The 23,919-nt window shown below is 37.7% G+C and overlaps 2 protein-coding genes across 2 annotated transcripts; one reads left to right on the forward strand and one right to left on the reverse strand.

Moving 5' to 3' along the window:
* The first annotated feature begins 7,934 nt into the window (after positions 1-7,934).
* LOC131153076 (uncharacterized) lies at positions 7,935-19,805 on the forward strand. Its single transcript, XM_058105115.1, has 2 exons — positions 7,935-8,469; positions 19,060-19,805. The coding sequence occupies exons 1-2, from the start codon at positions 8,103-8,105 to the stop codon at positions 19,590-19,592; spliced, it is 900 nt and encodes a 299-aa protein (XP_057961098.1). The 5' UTR covers positions 7,935-8,102; the 3' UTR covers positions 19,593-19,805.
* Positions 19,806-21,092: 1,287 nt separating this feature from the next.
* On the reverse strand, positions 21,093-23,502 carry LOC131153748 (protein STRICTOSIDINE SYNTHASE-LIKE 10-like). The gene is made up of 4 exons (XM_058106191.1): positions 23,270-23,502; positions 22,832-22,846; positions 21,998-22,240; positions 21,093-21,677 (listed from the first exon to the last, which is right to left on the reverse strand). The coding sequence occupies exons 1-4, from the start codon at positions 23,500-23,502 to the stop codon at positions 21,203-21,205; spliced, it is 966 nt and encodes a 321-aa protein (XP_057962174.1). The 3' UTR covers positions 21,093-21,202.
* Between the last annotated feature and the right edge of the window lie 417 nt (positions 23,503-23,919).

Genomic DNA, 23,919 nt, shown 5'->3' on the forward strand with positions numbered 1-23,919 from the left:
GTGCGCAAGGTAATTCTTCTCGTGCTCCTTGAGTTGCCGAGAAGCATAAGCAATTACTTTCTCTTGTTGCATGAGCACACATCCCAACCCCTTCAGCAATGCGTCGCTGTAAATCACAAAACTATCGTCCCCATATGGGATGGTTAAAATCGGAGCAATGACCAGTCGGTGTTTTAGCTCTTGGAAAGAGGCTCACACTCATAATTCCAATAAAATCTCACACCCTTCCTTGTTAATCGTGTTATAGGACCAGATAACTTAAAGAATCCCTCCACAAACCACCGGTAGTGTCCAGCTAGTCCAAGGAAACTTCGAACATCCTATATATTCTTCGGTTTCACCCAGTCAACCACTGCTTCTATCTTACCAGTATCAACTGAGATACCACCCTTCAACATGACATGGCCTAGAAATGCGACCTAACTTAGCAAGAACTCGTATTTCTTTAGCTTAGCATACAATTTCCTCTCCTGTAGTACCTAAAGTACCAACCTTAGATGGTTTTCGTGCTCTTCTGAACTCCTAGAGTATACCAGAATATCGTCGATAAACATCACTACAAACTGATATAAGTATTCATGGAAAACCCTGTTCATTAGGTTCATAAATACTGCCGGAGCATTAGTCAACCTGAAAGGCATGACCAGAAACTCGTAGTGACCATATCTGGTTCAAAAAGTAATTTTCGCCACATCCTTAGTCTTAACTTTTACCTGATGATACCTTGACCGTAGGCCGATCTTCGAAAAGACCTGTGTTCCCTGCAGTTGGTCAAACAAGTCATCTATACGAGGCAATGGGTATCAATTTTTCACTGTTACCTCATTGATTTCATGGTAATCAATGCACATCCGCATCAGCTCGTCCTTCTTTTTCACGAACAACATTGGAGCTCCTCAGGGAGAAACACTGGGTCGGATAAAGCCCTTGTCTAGTAATTCCTATAACTACTCCTTCAACTCTTTAAGTTCAGCTGGAGCCATCCAGTATGAAGCTTTAGAAATCCGTGCCTTGCTTATGAGCAATTCAATAGTGAACTCCACCTCTTGATCTGGAGGTAAACAAGGAAAGTCTTTTGAGAATACATTCGAAAATTCATTAACCACTAGGATATCTTCAAGTTTCAAATCGTCCTAAGGTGGTTCCTTTATACAAGCTAGGTACCCCTGACAACCCTCCAAGAGTAACCTTCTTACCTGTATAGCTGATAGAATTTGCGGCGTCGAACGCACACATGATCCCACGAACTCATACTTCCGCTCCCCAGGAGGTGAACATTACTACCTTCCTACGACAATCAATCACCGCATAGCTAGAGAATAACCAATCCATCCCCAGTATAACGTCAAATCCACACATGTCGTACACTACTAGGTTCCCCGGTAGCAGCCTTCCCGAAATAACCACTGAGCAGTTCTCCAATATCTTACTATAGATCGTTACATTCCCAGTCAGTGTAGCCACAAACAACCACTTATCCACTTGGGATTCAACCCCACACAGTTTCACAAAACTAGAAGATATAAACGAATGGGTTGCTCCTGAATCAAATAAAACAACAACTCTATTCAAAAGCAATAACATGGTACCTGTCACCACGTTCCCAACATGTTCCGTATCTGTTGGAGTAAGAGAGTGCACTCTTGCCAGAGCCGTGTTTGCCTGATAATTTCCTCGAGGCATCTGATTACTCCTATGGTTCTGGCTCTGTGCAGGCATATCGCTCCTCTGTGCCTGACAGTTTCGGGATATGTGGTCCAATTTGCCAGTGTTGTAGTAGTTACCCCAAAACGGCTAACATTCACCATCATGCCATTACGGCACCTGGTGCATGGTGCGGAAGACGGATCCCCCTACGAACCCTGCCGTTCGGTATTCTAGCGATAACCTAAACTATAGTTCTTCTTCTTCTTCCACTATCCCCGTTGAGGACTAGTCTGAGAACCAAAAGATACTGGCCTTTTCTTCTATTCCTGTACCACCTCATCCCCCTAGAGGTCAGCCTCAACTATGGTGGCTTTATCCACCAAAACAGAAAACTCTCAAATCTGCAGCATCCCCACAAGCTTGCGGATGTCCTTCCTCAAACAATTCTTGAACCTCCGAGTCTTCTCATACTCGCTCAAGATCAAATATGGCGCAAAAAGAGATAGCTCGATATATTTGGCAGCATATTTTTGCACCGTTAGGGTTCCCTGAGTCAGGCTCAAGAACTCACCAGTCTTCGCATCACGTGTGGAAGTCGGGAAGTATCTCTAGAAGAATACCTCCTTGAAACGGCTCCAAGTCATATCAGATGGACCAGCTCTCTACTTCTCAAGAAGACTCACAGCCGTCCACCATCTTTCTGCTTCTCCTACTAGCTAAAAGGTAGAATAGAGAACCTTCTGCTAGTCAGTGCAGTGCAGAACTTCCAATATCTTCTCGGTCTTCTGCACCCAATTCTCTGCCACTATCAAATTGGGTCCTCCCGTAAACATTGGAGGGTGCATGCGAGTGAACCTCTCTATGGTACAACCTGTAGCAGTAGGAGAGTGCTCATATCTCCTAACACTTCGCCCAATCTCTCGCATAACCTGCCTCATCAAACTCCGAGGCATAGAAGGAGACCCATCACTTGCAGTCCCTTTGGAACTACTTTCTAAGTTGTTATCCTTGGGCTCCATTATGAAAATAGAATAGGAATCGGTTAGACTTCCTATATCCTACACAGTTAACACAATCATTGAAAACTAATCATGTCAACTACAACTCTCACGGGTCCAGATCTATCCTACCACACCGACACAAAGCCATCAATGATTTACCGTGGTTTTACTGAAATCTTCATTCAAGGAAAAACACAGAACACTGCCAATGAGTCCTTGTTTAGCAACAAAACAACCCTCGAACTACTCTACTCATTTCCTACATCCTATACTCTGGTATGTACACAAAGCTACGCCTACCCAAGTCTAGAAGACCTAACAACCTGATTTTGCTCTGATACCAAGCTGTCACGCCCCGAACCCGCGGATGGGTCCCATGTGTGATTTTAGTAACCTATCCTGTCTCTGTATCATTAAAACATACATAATACTATACTAAATAAGGTTCTGACCCCGTGGGGTACACGTAAACCCTATACACAATTACATACATGTCTATACACATCAAATACGGAGCAGAAATGTTCTTTCTATACATACATCATACCATACCAGAATCTATATATAACTGGAATATACGTTCCCAAAATACAGTACATACTTCAGGTGTCTACAAAACCCAATACTGACAACATGGTTACAAAAACCCATACTTACACAGGTACTAAACATAGCTAATCGACACCCATGCTTCTGGACGCTAGGATGTTAGTTTTGACTACCTGAAGGACTTGAAAAACATTTGTATATTCGGGGTGAGACACCTCTCAGTAAGGAAGAAAAGATGTTATATCAGTGGGTGACATACAAGTGTTATTTCAACATAAAACATAACATGATATAGTTCCAATATTTTTACAATTCAGTTCCAATACATACGATACCAAATATACGGTCAGTGTTGTCACACTCAAGCATACAATACCCTGCTAGTAAATGGATGAAGATTTGATTCCCTTAGTGGATGCCTTTAATTTGGTTAACAAGATGTCTTTTAAATAAGCACTTGAAGAATAGGAATTTATGATCATTAGTGCTTAAGCCTAGAGTAATGAATGCTACTTGTTCAAGGTTTTTAAGGATGAGTTTAGGATTAAATGATATATAGTATGAGATGGATCCCCTAAATCACAAGCTTGTGCGATGGACAATGTATGCTTAACTTAAGATGTTGATATTAAAGTATGAGTTAAGCATTTGGAAATATTTACCTAGCAATGATGCCTTGTCCACTTGGAAGTGGCTTTTATTCAATTTTTGAATTTGCTTTCTAATCTTATGATTCTTAGTATGATAATATGTATAGTGAATACATATACTAAGATTTGGAATTTTAAGCATGCACCACTTCCCGAGCCTATAGTCATCATAACCCTTAAACCTAGGCACTAAGGAAGAAACAAATAATTATGTAATATATATTAAAACCATCCTTCCTCATCTACTACTGGATTTGATTTCATGATTACCCACATCATTTTCCTATTTAAGTCTCGGGCACTTCTAAGTAAGCAATTAAAACATACGTGCCACATTGTTTTTACAAAATAAGCAGGTATTGGTTAGAGTAATCTTGCACACAAACTCAGGGCATAGGTTAGATACAAAGGTATTTGTCATTATCAAAATGGGACATGACTAATAGGGTCAACAAAATTAGCAAATTGAAGGAGGATTTTGATATGGGACATAGACAATTTTTGAATTGTGGGCTTAATTGTCATTCTTTGAACTCCAAATTGCAAGATTATCTGAAAATGTTGAAAGCAAAAGAAGATATGTTAAAGGAGAAGCCAAAAATTGATTGGTTTTAGGTATGCAAAAACAATAAGTTCTTCTTTAAATTTGTACAGGGCGTGAAATCTAAAATTCGGATTAGACCTTTAATTGATGCTAATGGGGTTTCTTTGACAACAAAAGAAAAGATCAATGACGAGCTTCTATCCTTTTATGCAACTTTGTTAGGCAAGAAGAACCCTGAAATTATCACTTGCAATATGAGATTTAAGAAGTTAGCTCTAAATTTCAATTGGAATGAAGAAGACAAGAATAAGCTTTATAAAGGAAGTTGATGACCAAGAAATCAAGAATGCTATGTTTTCTTTTTCAAATGAAAAATTCCCTGGACTAGGTGGGTATGGTGCAAAGTTCTTTAAACATTCTTGGAACATTGTTGGTGAAGATGTATGTTGCCATCAAATCATTTTTTTAAGGATGCTGAAATGCTTAGGAAAATCAACACAAACACTTTTAGTGTTACTGCCTAAAGTGAGAAATTCCTATTGCACTAGTGATTTCAAGCCAATAGCATGTTTTAATTTGATATATAAATGTATTACAAAGATTTTAGCTAATAGACTTCAAGGATGTCTCCATACTTTTATGAATCCCAACTAAACAATTTTCATCAAAGGAAGAAGTATACAATACAATATATTATTAACCAAGTAGATGTTACATCAATATCATCTTAACCAAACTCCTCTTAAATTTGCTTTGAAGGTGGACTTGAGAAAAGCATTTAATCAAAGTTCTCCTAAGTATTTTAATCTTGATCTCTTAGTAAGATCTTGCGTTTGGTATTTTTAAACTCTGATGGATCGTTGAAGATGATGACCCAATATGCGCAAGGAGGTAAGGTTGCTCAAAGATAGGAGTTTTGGCTTTTGTTTCATCGAAAGTTTGAATTTTTTATAGCCTAAAGTTTGTTTTTCCTCCTTGCTCGTATCGAATCATCATTTTTGCATGCTAACGTCTCTATTTTGGCAAACTCTCCTTCTCTTTTTCTCATTCTCTCACTCTAGCTTGGGTGTGCAACCCTTCTCTTGTGCTCAATGTGCACCCCTTTTGCCTCCGCTTCTTTCTCCTTTGGCTTGCTCTCTCTCTCTCTCTCTCTCTCTCTCTCTCCCCCCCCCCCCCCTCTTCTTTAGAGAGTGAACCTACATTCCCTTTGCCTCTTCTTGTGTGTCTTGCTTTGAAGCCCAAGCCTCTTTAAATAGAGAAAAGTTAGGGGTTCTCTTCCTTTTCTCTTCCAAAAATATCCCTTATCTAAAAAAAAGCTCACTTTCATGTCCAAAAGGGGATGTTTGGACCCTCTTTTTACCCTATTCTTGTCCAATTTCAAATTAAAATGAGGATAAATCTTTTTTTTTTTTATTAAATGAGTGTCTAATTACAAAATTAGGATCCTAAAATACCCTGAAAGCAAAATTTGTTCACTATAATGTAGGGAGAAAGAAATGAATTTTAATTATCTACTCCTAAGCTTTTATTGACTCTTAAATTGCTCTTCCAACCCTTAATTAGTCCCAATTATAATTAAATTGACTTCGGATAAAATAGGGTGTCAACAACTAAATCTTTGGTTTGTAGTGTAACCCAAACAAATCTAAACTTTTCTACTATGGTATTCAAGTTCGCTTTGCTGCTGAAAATTCTGAATCCTTGGAGTTAAAGTGGGAACTCTTCCTATTAATATCTTAGTTTTCCATTGGTAAAAAAATAGAATTAGCAAATGGATTTTGATCTTCTTGTTGAGAAAATTACAGAAGAATTCACTCTTAGACTCATTGATTTATTTCCTTGCTGGAAGGCTTCAACTAATAACATTTAAGGCCCATCCTTTTCCTTTTTATAAGAGATTGAAAGAAAGTTCAAAGCTGTCATTTGACATGGCAATGTCTAGAACACACAATATTGCAAGGTAGGTTGGGATAAGATATGCAAACCTCTTGAGGGAGGGGGTTTGAATCTTAAATCAATGCTAGATTAGGGAGGTATTACTGCCCTCAAATTGCTTTGGTTTGTATACTCCTCTAAGAACATTTTGTGGGTTATACGGATCCATTCTTATAATTTGAAAGGCTACAAAATCTGACAAATGAAAACTACAATGAATAGTACTTGGACATGGAGGAAAATTCTGAATATAAGAGAGAAGGCTTATTAATATATCAAAATGAAAGTAGGAAATGGAAACATCTTATATTTTCTTCTATGGCAATTGGTTGGATATTTGTCCTTTGAGTAGGAATTAGATTACTCAACTTCATATTGATTTGACTTATTTCTGAAAACCGTAGTTGTTGATTTTTGGGTAAGAGATAGATGGAATTGGCCTCATAGAGTCTCTAGAGTAGTAAATTAGTTACAATCACATTTATGCTTCTCTATAATTCCTAATGAAGAAGATTATGCTATTTGGTTGCCGCATTCTACTGATGTTTTGACTTTCAATTCAACCTAGAATCAAATAAGAGAAAGAGGACTTGTAGTTTCATGGAGCAAAGCTATACTCCTAAGCATGCTTTTGTAACATAGCCAACAATCCTAAACACACTAACTACACTAGAAAGTTATTCTCTTAGGGAAAAAGTGCAAATTTCAATTGTATTTAATGTGACCAATCTTATAAAGTAGGAGATCATGTTTTCTTTGATTGTCCCACATCAAAGAACATTTATAAAAAAAATCATGTTCAACTCTAAATAGGTAGAGAAGTTTTAGCAACTCCTGGAGAAACTAAATTGGATTGCTTCCTTGGGCAAAAGCAAGGATGGAATCATAAGTATAATCATATATAATCATGTGGGTTGTTGCCATCTACTATGTTTGAAAGACAAGGAATCTTATACTTTATGCAAGTAGTATTCTAAATCCTGAAAATGTTGTTTAGAAAATTGTTAAACATGTTAAGCTAAGAGCAACTTGGTCCATAGGCTATTTTTTCACGTTGTTTTTCTTTTGTTGAATCTAGTTGTTGACTATTTTGTAATCCTCTTGAAATGTTCTTAACCTTTTTGCAAAGTGTTTTTTTTATATTTAATTATATTTGATATAAAAAATATAATAAAAATTTCTTTCGTTTTTCCTTTTCTTCTTATTTTACTAATAAAAATTCCTGATGCAAACATACTCAACAATAGGAAAAAGATATATATATATGTATATATATATATATATATATATATATATATATATATATACACATTATCTTTTCTTCTCCCTACTTCTTCCTAACCAATTATTAAATAAGATTAAGAGAAAAATACATTAACCTTCCTTAAGATTTAATAAAAAAGGAGAAACACTGCCTAGAACCTTTTTTGAGATTTCAATAATTTTGTAAATCTTTTTTTAATATTTGTCAAAAAGATACCAACCTTTACTTTTATATATATATATAGTAAAAAAAAAATTAGAGTTTTAAAGGATATAAGTATCCAAAAATAGGAGGGCAATTTATAAAAAATTTTATCAAAATTTAAGAGAGGTAAATATCTTTAATACTAAAATTAAAAGTCAAAATATTTATAATAATTGAATACTAGAATTGACACTTGAAACCATATACAAAATTCCAACTGGAACTTTTACCAAAGTTGAGAAATAACCCTAGCCAGACCCTCCCTACTCCCTGGTCCTCCTTCTCTCTCCGTCCCTGTCAGAGTGCCCATGGCGATAGACCGACCGGGTTCAGCTTCGACCCAGAATCCGATCCAATCAGGCAAGCTCCGATGGGGAGAGCTCGAGGAGGACGACGGAGAGGATCTGGACTTTCTGCTGCTTCCGCGCCAGGTGATCGGCCCCGACGAGAACGGCGTGAAGAAGGTCATCGAATATAAGTTCAACGAAGAGGGCAACAAAGTCAAGATCACCACTACCACTCGCATCCGTAAGCTCGCCAAGGCTCGCCTCAGCAAGCGAGCTGTCGAGCGCCGCTCCTGGGCCAAGTTTGGCGACGCTGTCCACGAGGACGTCGGCAGCCGACTCACAATGGTCTCCACCGAAGAGATCGTCCTCGAGCGACCTAGGGCTCCTGGTTTGTCTTGCTTTTTCTGTTTCTTTACGTACCAATTCTCTTTTATGTTTCGAAGAGATTGGATTTTTCTTTGAATGCATGTATAGACGTGTGCTTGGCCTTGTTTGAATTGATATTGCAACGAAATCCTTTTATTTATATTTTTATTGTGAGTTTCAAATAGTTAAGTTGTTATTGCAGTGCAAATATTTATGTTGCTAAGCATTTTGTTGGAAGTAAAGGATTTTAGATATTGCCTGCCGCTTTAGTTCGAATTAGTTTTGCATTCAAAATTTTTATTTATGTTGTTATTGCAGTGCAAATATTTAAGTATGTTTTTTTTTTTTTTGAAACTTTGAATTGTGCACGAGTTTATTGATTCCATAGTTATGTTTAGGCAATCAATATGAAACTACCTGAATTTGAGCTATATTTGGGCTCTTTGTATCTTTGCCAAACAAAAAAACAAAAAGATGCTGGAAATGTGTGATGGCCCTTGTCAGCGTCCAGCACAAGAACAATTTGCAACGAGTATTGTACCCCACTAGGTTCTTATATCAGGCTTACTTTTTTTTTTTTTGGTTTATTCCTAGGTTTTTTGATGTGTGGCTTTTAAGATAATATGATTCGAAACCAATATCTGCACTTAAGTGATTGCCATGATGTATAGTTTCACTGTAGGCCTCTCCATCTCTGGCTCTCTACCACTGACTGTACAATGTAGTCCTTACTATGCCATCTTTCCAATTTTGATTTGGTTTATATTCATATTTATACATCCTACAGTTAAATGTAGAAAAGATAATCGCAAAACAACCCCGAAGAACTAAACCACCCAAAACAATTCTAAATCTACTAAACTTCTAAAATTAGAAAATTTTCCAATTCAATCAGCCGGAGAGGGGAACTTTGAGCTTTAGGGGAAATCCTAGGAATGTACAGGCTGGTGTTTTCCATTTAAAGTAAGCTGCCGGCCTGCAAAGATCAAAATGCTGAAGGTGAGGATGGTAATCTGATTATTGTCCCAATGTTTTAAAAGGCGAAGGCATAAGGTGAGGCGTAAGCCTTTTGGAGAATTTAATTTTTATTTAAAAATACATAAATAAATTATATAGACTAAAAATATTATGAATTTTATTAGATAATTAAAACAAAACATGTTCTTTAAATTTTACCTCTAAAAAATAGTTTAGAGAGTCTGCCTTTGGGCTATTTGCCCATAAATTACAGGGCCACTGCCAGGTGCCCATCATTGATTTTAAATATTTTACTCTAGTTCTATCTGTCTCTCAGCTCTCTCTCTCTCTCTCTCTCTCTCTCTTTGAGATGACTCCCAAATGGAATGTAAGAGAGACCATCTCTTAGTCGTTGTGGCCTAGAGTGAGGGAAGTTGCTTGCGAGGAGAGAAAGTTGCTGGAAAGAGGTTGCTTGAGATGATAGAGTCGCAGATGTATAGATGATCTGATTTTGGTCAACAATCTAAAGTGATGTTGAAGATTTGAAGGAGTCCGCAAGAATGGGGAGAGAGTGAATGGTTGGATAGCAACAATAACTTGTCAAATGGAGGAAAGGAACTTGACTTGTTGAAGGGATGCATGCTATTTTGCCATAATAAGTTTTTTTTTTAAACATATTTTTATACTATTAAAATAAGATATGTGTTCATCCCAAAAGGCACAAGCCTTTGATTTTGAGGTGTAAAAATCATGCCTTTTCAGCTGAGGTACACCCCAGCCCCAAAGGCGTACGCATTTTAGGATTTACGCATTTTAAAATAGCCCTCAATGTGTTTTGGCCCCAAAACACCTCAAGGCACACCTCAGGGACGCCTTTAAAAACACTGGGTTTTGCCATATAATCGTAAATTTGAGGAAGATGTCCATTTGATAGTCTTAAATTGGGAAATCTAATTTGGTGTCTACTAAGACAGCTCAAAAGATTTCTAAGCTTATGAAAGACATTCTTCCTAACCTAGATGATACGCCAAAGTTATTGGCTATATCTTTGTGCCAGAGGGAGTTAGCTAAAGGGGAAAAAATAATTACCATTTGTTCATTAAGGTGTGAGAGAGACAATTGAGATCCTCAAACCCTATTGGACAAGATGGGTTTTAAATTGTGAGTTTATTAGGGAAGGAAGTTAGGGTGTATGGTTCTCCTAAGACCTTCGAGAGAAAGAAGAAGATGATTCATAGTTGAAGAATTTAGAAACCTCAATAAATTATGTGGGGGTTGGGTTTTTAGGGTTTTTATTGGGGGTGGGGTTTTTTGGGTTTTTATTGGGGGTGGGGGGGGGGGGGGGTTGCAAATGGAAAGGTAAAGGGAGTCAAATAGTTAAAATATGAGGTTAATGAGTTCGAATTTTTGAGGGTTAGGAGATTTTAAAGAAAGGGGTTTGGTTTGGGAATTGGTGTCTAGATATTCTCTTGAGATATTGTTCTTGCAACAAATTAAGCTAGAATATGTAAATGGAGGAATTGATAGGGAATCTAGCCAGGTAGACGTAAAGATTGGGCTACTCTTTCTTTGTGAAGGACATTTGGGGGAGTGATGTTGTAGGATACTCGGGTGGCTACTTCAGTGGAACATTTTTGGTGGTTTTTTTTGTTGTTAGTGACTCAGTGCTAGTAGAGGTGTGGGGACAGGGGATAGTGGTGGTTCGCTTTCGTTCATTAGCCCTACTTGAGCTATCTTTAGATCCCAATTTTGGGAGGATATGGGGCCTGTTTTTTGGTTGTGTTGCCCTAGGTGAGTATTTGGGGGAGATATTAATGTGTTTTGGGGTCCCAACAGAAAATCAAGGAGGTGGGAGATTCTCTGCTGGCATGCAATTTTTTGGTAGGTTCAGTAATGAACGTGGGCTGAGAGATACTCCTTTGCAGAATGCTATTTTCAATTGGTTTGTGGGGGGATAGGATGGTGGCTAGTAGGTTAGTGGGAGGTTGAGTTTCTTGATCTATCTCAAGAAGTTCTAGCTGGACCTGTTTCAAATCATTTTTCTTGTTTTCTAGACTCTAGAAAGAAGAAGAGGAGGCTTACTCCATTGCAATCTTGTGAATATGTGGATGGATCATCATGGTTTTGGTCATTTAGTGAAGGAGACTTGGAGTAGGTGTGATGCTGCAGGTTGGGAGAGCTTTAAGTTTATGAAGAAACTAAGTGTATTAAAGAGGTGTTCAAGAAGTGGAATTTGAAGGTGTTTGGAGATGTTAAGAGTGGAAAAAATGAGTCGAGCAAGTTGAGTGTTCTAGACAGGAAAGAGAATGAGGAGGGGCTTTTTGTTGAAGAAGGAGTTGAGTGAGTTGCATTGAAGAATGAGTTAGAAAGTGTATTACTGAAGGGGCTCAAGACTTGGAGGCAAAAAAATTATTCCTTAGGAGTCCCTTTAGGAGGAAAGCCCTGCCCTTTAGATTTTTGGGAGCTAGTGGTGCCCAAAGTAGCCAAGCAGTTGGATGGGTGGAAAGGTGCTTTATTCTCTATTTAGGGTAGAACTACTCTTACACAGTCTCCATAATGATTAGGGTTCCTCCTTTCTTATTTTTTAGAGGGATTCTTTTTTTTTTTTGGAAATTTCATTTTAGGAGGGATTTGAATGGAGTTGGAGGAGCTTACTTCTTTGTTCATTGTCTTGGAGGGCAGCATTATCTTCAATAGGAGTGATGCTAGAACTTGGATTCTTCAGGGGATTATTTGTGCAAGTCTTTCTTACCTACTTAAGGTCAATGCGTCTTTCCTATTTTTTGTGGGATACTAAATTTTCTTTTAAGATAAAGCCATTTTTTTTTGTTTGGTGGCCTTTAAAGAGTTAACGCCAACAATCTACTATAGAGTAGGAGACATTCAAAAGTTGTCTCTAGATATGTGTCTCATGATTCATGTGTGGGAGTAGCTTTGAGGATGCCTCATATTTGTGTTTACACTATTAATTTGCACGGGATTTGTGGAACAATGCTATTTGGTTTTCTCAGTGAAGTGTGGGTTTGCCCTAAATCAGTGGAACACTTTTTGAGTATTTCTTTTGTTGGTTTTGAGATGGGTAAGGATGTGGAGAGTTTGTGGAGATGTGCTTTTTGTGCTGTTTTATGGGGAATTTGGTTGTAGAGGAATGCAGGAATTTTTTAAAGAAAGAGTATCTTCTGTTAGAATTGGTGTATTCCCAAGAGAGGGGGGTGAATTGGAATTTTAAAACTTTTCTCCTAGGTTGAACTAGATGTCAGCTGAGTATTACAACCTAGGGTCCTTCTATTCAGTTCCAAATATACCGATAAATATAATATGCGGAAATTTAAATCAAGCGCATTATTCACATAATAACATACACGTACGGTAAATATAAAGTGTGACAATATACACAAACACACGATATGTTATCGGGGTTCGCCTAACTGTGCCTACGTCCCCGCCTCTAGCTCGCAAGTTCGAGGATTCTACTAATAGCTCACTTAAGGGTGGAGCGACACCGATTACAATTAGGTCAAATTAACACAGGGCTGACCTCATCCTTAACCAGGTCAATTAGTGGGACTAACCTCAACCTACACGCCTTACCAGGACGACGCACCTAGCTTTCCTAACCGGGTCAAAGCCAATCCAGGACTATTCTAGGGCTAGTCTCCCTCTTTAGGCTCGTGCCTGGAAATACAACAGTATTTAAAAATACAACCAGATGGTACAATGAATATGCTTTCAAGTAAAGCAGATGTGTACCCAGATACACGCAATCACATACACCACAAATGATATAATATGTAAGCTCAATGTGGTCCAATATTTCCACTCTCAGATATATGTATTTACTATTAGTGTAATAAGTGCGTGAGAGTATCAATCAAGCAATCTTTGTATCACAAGATATTCAATCAATAAGTTCACACAAAGATGTCAAGTCTCAAGTATTTCAATCAGCAGGATGTCTCAAGCATGTAAATATCAAATGGTGTATATGCTTGGTTTGCAAAAAATGTGTAATTTTTGTATTCAGCAAATAATATATGAGTGAGTGAATATTACAACAAAGGTCACTATCACACAAACAAATATCTTCTCAAAGTTATATCAAAATAAATACCACAAGATATTTGAAAATTTTTTGAAGAGATTTTGCAATCCACAAACAAATATGAACTTCTCAAGATATTGCAATGGATATGCAATACTCAGAAGTTTAATATAAGTCTTCTTAGGTGAGACTTATTAACAAAGTCCCTTAAGAATACTTAGGTTTAGCTCTCAAGAAAATTATACCAAGCAACTAGAGCAAGGAGAGCAAACCTATGGAAACAAACACTTAATCCACTTACTAATAATGTAGGCACTAATAGAAGGTAAGCATGAGTGAATGAAGCTAAAAAATGAATAATATATGTTTTTGGATTATCAGAGAATTCTCCCTAATCAAGGTAGCTTATGTCATGTTAATTTTTACAAATGATCACATATATATAGACATGGGAAGAAATATGACCGTTAGGGACTTATTAGAAATTATTGGAAAAGTTTAATAACATTTAAAACATTTTAACCCTGTTTAAAAGATATTTAATCGCGGTAAAAATCAGGGCAACCCGAGAGGTCTAGTCGACCAGAAAGGTTTTGGTCGACCAGATCTCATATGGTTTGGTCGACAAGGAGTATTTTGAACTAAAGGCTCGGTCGACCGAAAGTGGGCGATTTCCCATTTCTCCGAGGTTCGATCAACTAGGCCATTTTGAACAGGCAAGTTCGGTCGACCAGACCGTTGGAATTTTTCCCGAGGACCCTCGATCGATTAGGTAGTTGGAGTACAAAAATGGCTCGGTCGACCAGATGGTCAAATTGTTAACCAGAGAGGGTTTCAGTCGACCAGGAGTTTTGAACTATACTGGTTTGGTCGACCAGATGGTCAAACATTGACCTCAGGGGGTTTCGGTCGACCAAGGGATTTGAACTACTTTGGTTCGGTCGATCAGGACCTTGGTCAACTGTTGACCCAGACCTATTTCGGTCGACCGGGGCAGAATGAACTGCCTTGGTTAGTCGACCGAAAGTGCACAATGTGTGCATTTCGGTCTTATTTTGAAGCACACAAATCCTATTTAAGTGCTTAACAAGTATAGGTGCAATGGTGTGTGTTCCAGGGTTATTTTTGTCCAAAATTAAAGATACCAAAAAAGTCCGGTGTCGGTCGACCGAAACCCTAAGGTCATTCTAAGGTCATTTTGGGTTATGCTTGATTTGAGCTTACACAATACATCATGCTGATGATGCATGCAATTATTACAAATTATAAGCCCTAATTACTATTACAGACCAATTACACAAATGAATTATATATTTACAACACAAAGTAATTGGGTCTTCAATCTTTACTTGCTCTTTGTGCATTGAGATCTGTCAATTTGAGTTCCTGCACATAATCTCAAACACCATTAGATATAACAGGTATTTGTCATTATCAAAACTGGGCGCGACCTATAAGGTCAACATTTTCTTTGGGATATAGTGTGGTATTTGGCTTCCCTTGTCTGATGGGATTTATTTGTGTCAAAGAAACCATGTTTCCTGTTTGCGTTTTTTTTTTTGGTATGTGTGTGGTTGTTTATGTTTAGGGGGTTTTGATTATGAGAATTGAGGAAGGGGAACGAAGGGTGACTTATGGGCTTCAACATTTTTATTTTTCAGAATTTGGTTGATTTTACTTTTCAGAATTTATCTTTTTGAAGTAGAGTCGTATCATGTGCAGTCTCCAGAATATATTTCTTTGACCCATGTTACTATGACAAATTTCTGCATTGGCAATAAGGATTTCTGTTGCAATAATCGTTAGATTTACGGTTAAATTCAGATTTGACACAAAAAATGAATTTCTTTCAGTTTAAGTTCTCATCTGAACCCTTTTAAACTTGGAGCCTGAGTTGTTTCATTTGAAGATTGTAAAATGGTTACTGGTAAAACTCATTAAAAATAAAACATGTGGGAAGGCTCTAGAAAATTCTCTTACAATTTGGTTTATGGTTTGAAAAAATAACATGATTATACATTCTCATATAAAAAATATTATTGTTCATTTCTTTATTTCCTCTTTGAAGAAAGTTTTTGGCTTTGCCACAGTATCAAGTCATTGCAGTCTCACAAGTATATAGTTTGGAATTTTTGATGTGTTGGTTCAGTAGTCTCTTGTCCAGCTTTTGAACAGCCCTTGTAGTTTTTAGGTTTCAATTTCCCTTCAGGATTGCTTACTGTTTTAATTATTTTATGATGAGCTTTCCTCAAAATGTGTCTGTGTTGTAGTGCAGTGTGTGTTGCCTGAGTAATTTTGTTCTATTTTTTCCCTTGTTTTGATGAAGGTTTTCTTCATTCAATTTATTTTGATGATTTAATATCGATGGCTTGTTCCTGTTGTGAGATGTAATACTGTCAGTGCTTTCTTTCGATTCAATTATTGAAAATATTTTCCCATGAATTCAAATTTTATAATGAAAAAAATAGCTGAATGGTCATGTACCATGAGATGTTTATTACATAATACATAAAAAGACTGCAAAACAAGGGAGTCCAAAAAATCTGCCAAAGGTGCCTGATTACCCTACATTATCCAGACACATTTATGCTGCGTTTGGGAGCATGGATTTCAGACATTGGATTTGGATTTGGGTTGATTTGGACAAATTTTAATATAATTTTATATTACATTTTATCCAAATTCAGGACGTATCCAAACATAGGGTTAATGTCTTTTTGCTGCTAATATTGTTTAACATAGTAGTAAGGAAACACCAGCCCTTTATTTGTCTCCCCAGATTGTCCTAAAGATTGCATGTGGCATGGTGCTTTGAGCTTTCTTAATATTTTTCCCAGTATCGTAGATTTTCTGAGCCTGTATAAGATCGATGACTGATCAAGGCATTTCCCACTTTCACAGTAACTTTACATGCAGAAACTGAATGATTTATCAGGATGCTAATGACCTCTTTGTTTTAGATACATATGATTGCTCATTACAACATGCTCAAGGAGCAGTGGACTAGTTTGCCATTTTTTGCCCACTGGCTCCCCAGCTGCATGCATCTGCTCCTAGCCTAAGTGATGTTATATTTGCAGCTCTAGTCTTTGAAGGTCTAACCCTATTAACATGATTTACTAAATAAAAAATTTTGATGTGATGAGACTTGACTATCGATGTATCAACTATGTGAGGAACAAGTATTCACTGAGAAAGTCAAGAACAGATTTTTCATTTGGCAGGGTTAAAAAATTGTCTGTAATAATCTATCTTTGCTGGAAAAACATGGTATGAGTCCATTTTAGAGTGTTTTTTTTTTTGGATAGCAAGAGAAGAGATTTTATTAATAAGAGAAGAATTTACAAAAAATGAGAAAACGATATTTCCCATCAAAATTCTGGAAAAAACCAGAAAAAAGAACTAAAAAAACAAGTAAATGCTATAAATATCAAAGCAAAAGTTCCTCTGATCCTCCTGAATTTCTGAAAAGCGAACTCCCTTAAAACATCAAAAGCCAATGCACCATAAAGAGGCCAAGTATTTAATCTTCTCGCAAACCAACTGCCAATTCAATTTTTTCCCTGAAAAAATCTGTGCATTATGCTCCAGCTATAATCCCCACAGTGCTGCAAATATACCCATTTCCAAAGAGCAGCCCTACCTTTCATCCAAAACCCTCAAAAGAAATAGTCAACATTCCTTCCACCAATGCTGGACAAATTCAAGCTTCTCCCAACATGCCAAATAATTTATTCCAGATGCTCCAAGCAAAATCAGTGTACGAACAAATGTGATGCCATTTTAGAATTCAAATAACAAAGCACACAGTCATATCGAGATGAGGCATTCAAAGTTCAAAGGTCTCCTGATTTGCAACAGATTATTAGTTTTGATTCTATTAAGCACAGCCAGCCAAATGAAAGCCTTAATCTTTGGAAGAGCTTTGGTCTTCCAAATAGATGAGTATAGAGGAAAACAAGAGTTGGAACAGGTCAAAAACTCTGACAAAGATTTACAAGAATATACCCTGAAATGATCCAAAGCCCAATGCCGAGTATCCCTAGCTGAATAAAGCTGACAATTTTCAATAATTCCACTGTTTCTCACACATCCTTTGTTTCAGGTCTGGGTTGGACATTTTCCCCAACTATTTATTAAGAAAGAAGAAAGAGACTACAAGGACAAGATTTCAACCAAATACAGTCAAAAAAATGAAGTCAACAAAGAAAATCAGTGAAGTGAAGCACTCTAGTCTCTTAGCGTACTAATGTAGGACGAGAAACGGCTATTTGGATGGATCATTTTTACCTAATTTGGAGGCCTATGTCAAAGAATAGGGTCAATAGTTTATTGGGTCCGAAACCCAAATGTGCTTAGTTTTTAAGTATGTGTGTGTAGTTTGCTTCTATGAGGATTGTGCATGTTGGGGGCTTGTTTGTTGTAGGGCAATAGTGAGGCAAGATAAATAATTCTACTCCCAACCAAGTTGAGAGAATGCTCTCTCTTAAAAATGCTTGCATTGCTCTCTAAGCAAACACAGCTTCAGCTTTTATTACTTGAATCAGCTTGACACCTTGACATTGTAAACAAGTACTTTTTCCTCCATGAGGGCTGTTCTTCATTATTGTTTCCAATAAATTACCTAAGTATGTCAATCAACCAGATTAAAAATTTTTGCCAGCCGGAAAGTGGAGAAGGCTATGTTTTTTTTTTGAGGGATGTGGATGTGCATGCATGTGTGCGTATGCTTGTACCCATGCACGCGAGAGAGAGAGAAGGGGTTCATAAAATATGTTTGTATGAAATGTCAACCAGTATTCACTAGACATTTTCAGCAGATCCTTTGTATTTGTTGTTCATGACTATGCTGTTTTTAGATACACTGCAAATTGCATCTGGGGAAATATAGTCAGCTCTGCTGATATTTATTACCAGCCACTCCATACTGCTCGTCTTTTCTCTTTTGGTGTCCGTGCAATGTTCTGCCTTGAGACTGCTAGCTGCTTTCTTGTATTTAGGTGATTGTGGTGTTTGGATTTCTTTTCTGATTTCTTAGCAGCCTCCTTTCTCCTTTCCCCTCATATTTTATTCACTGCTTTTGTTGGGTGCGTGGACTCTCTCCATGCTTTTGACCTCCCTTTCCAATGGCATGCTTGGCTTTTTGTGTTACCTGATTGGATTTTTAAGATATTGATTATTATAGAAAATTCTTAAGCCATTTTAGTCAGTACTCTTTACCCTGTATCTGGATTCATATGAAGGGCTTCTAATTCATAAAAAAATTGTTTTCTAATTATTTACTTGACTGCAAGTGCAACTGTGGATAGCTCCTCTTAGAAAATTTAGTCATCATCTGTGCTGTAAATCTTGCATCTTAAGGGACAAGTGTTCGAGTGCCTTCATTCATCTGTAGGAATTCAATAACTCGTAGCAAATGGGGAAGCAGCTCTTATGTTCATCTGAAAATCTTGCAGTTTTTATTTTTATTTTTAATTTAAAAAAAATTTTTTTGGGTCAATTTTTTGTCCTGTTGCTGGGATATTTGTGCTTGTAGATATCTATGCCTTTTTTTCATACATCCTCTAGATATGAACATCCATGTTTCAACATTTTTTTATGTGCTGCCAACAGGTAGCAAGCCTGAAGAGACCAAGGCTGCAGGAGACTCCTTGGCTCAACTTGGGAAAGGAGGTGCCCTTATGTTGTGTAGGACTTGTGGTAAGAAGGGTGACCACTGGACTTCAAGGTGCCCTTACAAGGACCTTGCCCCACCACCGGAAGGCTTCATTGATAAGCCCCCTGCATCAGAAACCACAGCAGCTGCTGCTGGAGCTGGCAAGACAACCTATGTTCCTCCGGGCATGAGGGCTGGTGCAGAGAGAACCGTACCTGATATGAGACGCAGGAATGAAGAGAACTCCGTTAGGGTCACCAACCTCTCAGAGGACACCCGGGAGCCCGACCTGCTGGAGCTCTTCCGTCCTTTCGGGGCTGTGAGCCGTGTTTATGTTGCTATTGATCAGAAAACTGGCATGAGCAGGGGATTTGGCTTCGTCAATTTCGTGAACAAGGAAGATGCTCAAAAAGCCATCAACAAGCTAAATGGGTATGGCTATGACAATCTCATCCTCAGAGTTGAATGGGCCACGCCAAGAACAAACTAGAATGTACTTTAATTCTGAAACAAGCTTAAAGAATTGTTTTATTTATTATTTTTTAAATACTTAAAAAGTATATGCTGGACACTCGACCTCTTTTCAATTTGTCTCCGATGATTTGTTGTTGCAGGGTTTTTTGTTTGCTGGAGATCAATCTTATGTCTCTGTTGCTGGCATATTTTCAGCTAAATAATGTTTTAGTAACATCATTTTAGTTTATTTTGGTCTTTTCCCCCACAATGTACCCTTTACATGTTTAGCTTTTCACTTGGTATGTAAATGAATAATTTTTTAATCAATAAATGATCAAAACACTAAATTTTCACAATTTTCCAATAAACGAATGGTTTCTCAAAACTAAACATGTAGGTTTGTTTCCGATTTGGTTGATGGTCCAGATGAAAGAAGAGTGAAAAAATATAACCTATGCATGTTTTAGGTGTCACGGGTGGAGTATTTCATACTTTTGTAAAGGATTGTTTGGTACTCGTTAAAACACTCTTGCTTAGCTAGTTAGTTTATTGTTAAGCAGAAGCATTAAAAGCAATTTATAAAAGTAATGATACGCAAGCGGTAACGTAATTTATTAAATAAAATTTTCATTAATAATGTGTTGTCCATGACTATTGTACAACCCTTTATCTTTTTTGTTTTTCCATTTTCAAAAATTGTTTGGTTAGTGCTCAAAAATTTTTTTTAATTTTGTAAACCTTTTATTTCTTACCTTGAGGCTGAGGGTGGGTGCATACAATTTGAATCTTTGATTAGGATTCTTATGGATTCAAGAAAAATATAGTATAAAATTTATATGGATTCAAATCTAAGTCTCAAAATTCATGCTTCTAATGACATACTATCTTAAATAATTTTTGAAAAATTAGAAAGCGAACTGCATGTCTTTTTGTAGTTTTTTTTGAAATATAGAAATAAAAAATGAAAACTATTTTCACAACTAAACAAACCATTTATTTTCTACATATTTTGCGCCAGTGTTTTGAAACTAAAATATACGTTAAAACTTTTTTAATTCAATTCTTTGAAAAATAAAAAATAAAAAAAATATTTTTACTTTGCAAATAAATGATCCTAATATATTCTAAAAGATAAAAAGATATTAACTCAATGTTTGGAGAGAAATTGAATTGAATTTATAGTGGATTTAGATAAAATTTAATATAAAATTATATTAAAATTTATCCAAACCTACCGATATCCAAATTCAAGATACGAAATTCAGCGTAAGAGAATTTAAACACCCACTGTCCTCGTCCTAAAAACAAAATTTTAATTAAACTACAAACCATGTCATAACCACACACAACACACCAACAAATCAAATGCAAACACATCAAGAAAGTTCACCAAAAAAGAGAAAAGGAAGAAAAAACAAATCTCATCTTGTGCTTAAGAGTTCATATTTGAAGTCTTATATTACTAATTAGCAACGGAATGCATTACAAAATTATACTAAATTTTTCTCGAATATTAATTAGTTCATATAAATCCAAATCAAATACTTAAAAATTCGTACTCCCACATAATTCAATTAAGCTAACAAAAAAAATAATTAAAAACACTAATCATCCAACGTAGGTTGAAAAAAGACCAACAAATATTTAAGCCAACACACCAACATAGGGCAGAACCACGGAGCCGACCCACAAGCTGTCCCATCTCTCTTCCACTTCGCTCACAGCCTCTAACCTGCTGTCAATATTTTCGCTCAGCACCTCCAAGACCTGCCCTTCATGACTCACCCTGAGGGGTACCCCTACAGCCGTTTGCCCCACAAAATACGGCACGTTCTGTGCCACCCAAAACTCACCCTCTGCGTTCCTCTTCACGTTGTCGGGGTGCCCTTCCAGCTGCAGGAACAGTTCAGAGGTTTGGGACATGGGGCCTCTGAGCCAGTACCTCACCACCCTCATTGCACTCGTCTCAGCCACTAAAACAAAGGCACTGTCCTTGCTAAGGGCCACTCCGTTTGCGAACGACAGCCCTCTCAGCAGCACTGTGACCTTATTTGTCCTTCGATCGTATTTCATTAGCCTTCCTGTTTTGTCCCCGCTAATCATTGCCTGCTGGAACTCCCTGCATTACACACAAATTTAATTAATATCCTTTTTCTACACACACACACACACACACACACATATATTTCTACAATATTGAAATATTATGCAGCAAACTAGTCAAAAATATTGAAATATTTTGCATTTTGATGGCACAGAGCATTTTGCATGTGGGCTGTTCATTCACATATTTATGAATCGAAGACATACTGAGCCTTAATTTTGAAAACTGCAGCCAGCATAAAACCCTAGCTAGCTGCCAATATTAATTAATGGAGGAATTAATCAGAAGAACGTAGTACTGTACCATTTATATGCATGCAGCTAGCTAGCCCTTACCATCTTTGGAAACGAGTGCTCGTGTCGGTGAAATACACTTCTCCCGTCTTCTCATCAACGTCCAGTGCATTCGTGAAGCGAAACGGCACACCTTCTGCCTCGCCGGAGAGCCGCCGTGCGACGCCGCCGCCCCGCCCCACCACCATCAGCCCCCAGTACGCGTCCGCTATGTACAGATCGCACGTCGCCGAGTCGAACTTCAGGCCCAGGGGCCTCCCGCAAGTTTGCTCCATCGCCGGGTCGGTTGATCCGTCGCCCTGATGACGGGTCTGTTGCGGTCACTTTCGGATCCGTGTGTCCCCACACACACCACGTATATTCGTCGTATCTGCTTCCTCCTTTTGTCGGCGCCCGGGCCCGTGCTAAATCATGTGCGGCCGACCCCTCCGACGTCCCCTTTTCCTTTCTCTTAATGCTCCATCACGCCCGTGGGCTTCTCGAATAGGTAGATGATTGGTTGTTGCATTATTTTTAAATTTCAAAACTAATAGTCAAGGATATTCCCCGCCAGGCCACCCCTTTGAACTTCCACCACCACATCAAGTTTCGTCCGTCCCCGTGGTGGGGGGTCGATTATATGAATCATTTTCCTTCAATTTATGCGATTATGAACCATTTCTTTTGATATATTCAATGATATTAAATCCTTACTCACTATCTCCTTCCAAGTTATTTCAGATCTATCCCTACTCCTTCTATTGCCCCCACAATAATTAAGTCATTCTTCCTCATATGTACAGTATAAGGCCTATGTTTCAAGTGTCCATACCATCTGAATCGTTCCTCCCTTATCATCTTCTATAGGAGTTACACCTAACTTAGGATGAATATGATCATTCCTTAATTTTTCTTTCAATGTTATATCATCCATTCATCTAAACATTTTCATCTCAACAATTTTTACTTTTTAAATATTATATTTTTTCGATAGCTAACATTCCGATCCATATAACATAACTGTCTTATAGCTGTCCTATAAAATTTTCCTTTCAATTTTAATGGTATTCTACGATCACAACCATTTGAAATTGTCAACTTAAAATAAAGAGTAGAGATTATCTTATAAAAATAAATGAACAGTAGAGATAACAAAATCACAACTTAATAAAAAAAAAATCATGTGAGATTTAAATCTTATCATAAGAATATTGCAGATCACATCCGAGATTTTATAAATCAAATCGTTTAAATGTACTGAGTATGCATGCGTTTGGTTGATTTAAGTAAAAAAATATTTTGACATTATGGTATTATATTTAATAATATAGATACCTATTGGGAGAGGTAAAGGCGAAGTCGGCCCAAGCTGCACGGGAGGGTTCCCACTTGAGAATTCTGCCGTCGGAGACGCCGGTGTAAGGGCCTTCTCCGGCGCAGTCGAAGGCCACGCTCTCCGGCCCGACTGCACCGCCGCTACTGCTTATCAGATCAATCTGCGTGTAGTGTCTGACGCGTTCCTGCTGCTTATACGCGCGCACAGCGGAATCAGGAAGAAAGGCCGCCATGCACAGCATCATGAAGAAGAAGAAGAAGAAGAAGCAGGAGAAGGAAAAGGATGCAGTACAGCTCATTGTTGTTGAGGTTGATGAAGAGAAGTCCTTGTTGATGAATGGTAGTTTAATGGGAGACCGGAGGGGAGTGAGAAGGAGAGAGACTTTTGCTAATTGCATATGAAGTGATGCATGACGCGTGCCTATATATATAGGCGTTGAGGTCTTCGATTATAAGTAGGATACGAAGTTATCCGAAGAAGACGGAGTTGAGAACTAATCTAAATTGAATTATCGAATAGGATTGGAGTCGGCCGGCCCGAGGCGAACCGCTCTTCGCGGCCCACCAATTCTTAGGATTCCGCAATCACCCCTCCCCAAGTACGTAGTGGTGCCCCATTTCTATCTGTGCCCCCCCTCCCCGCTCATCCT

The sequence above is a fragment of the Malania oleifera genome, chromosome 4 (assembly GCF_029873635.1).
Source record: "Malania oleifera isolate guangnan ecotype guangnan chromosome 4, ASM2987363v1, whole genome shotgun sequence".
NCBI lineage: Eukaryota > Viridiplantae > Streptophyta > Magnoliopsida > Santalales > Ximeniaceae > Malania > Malania oleifera.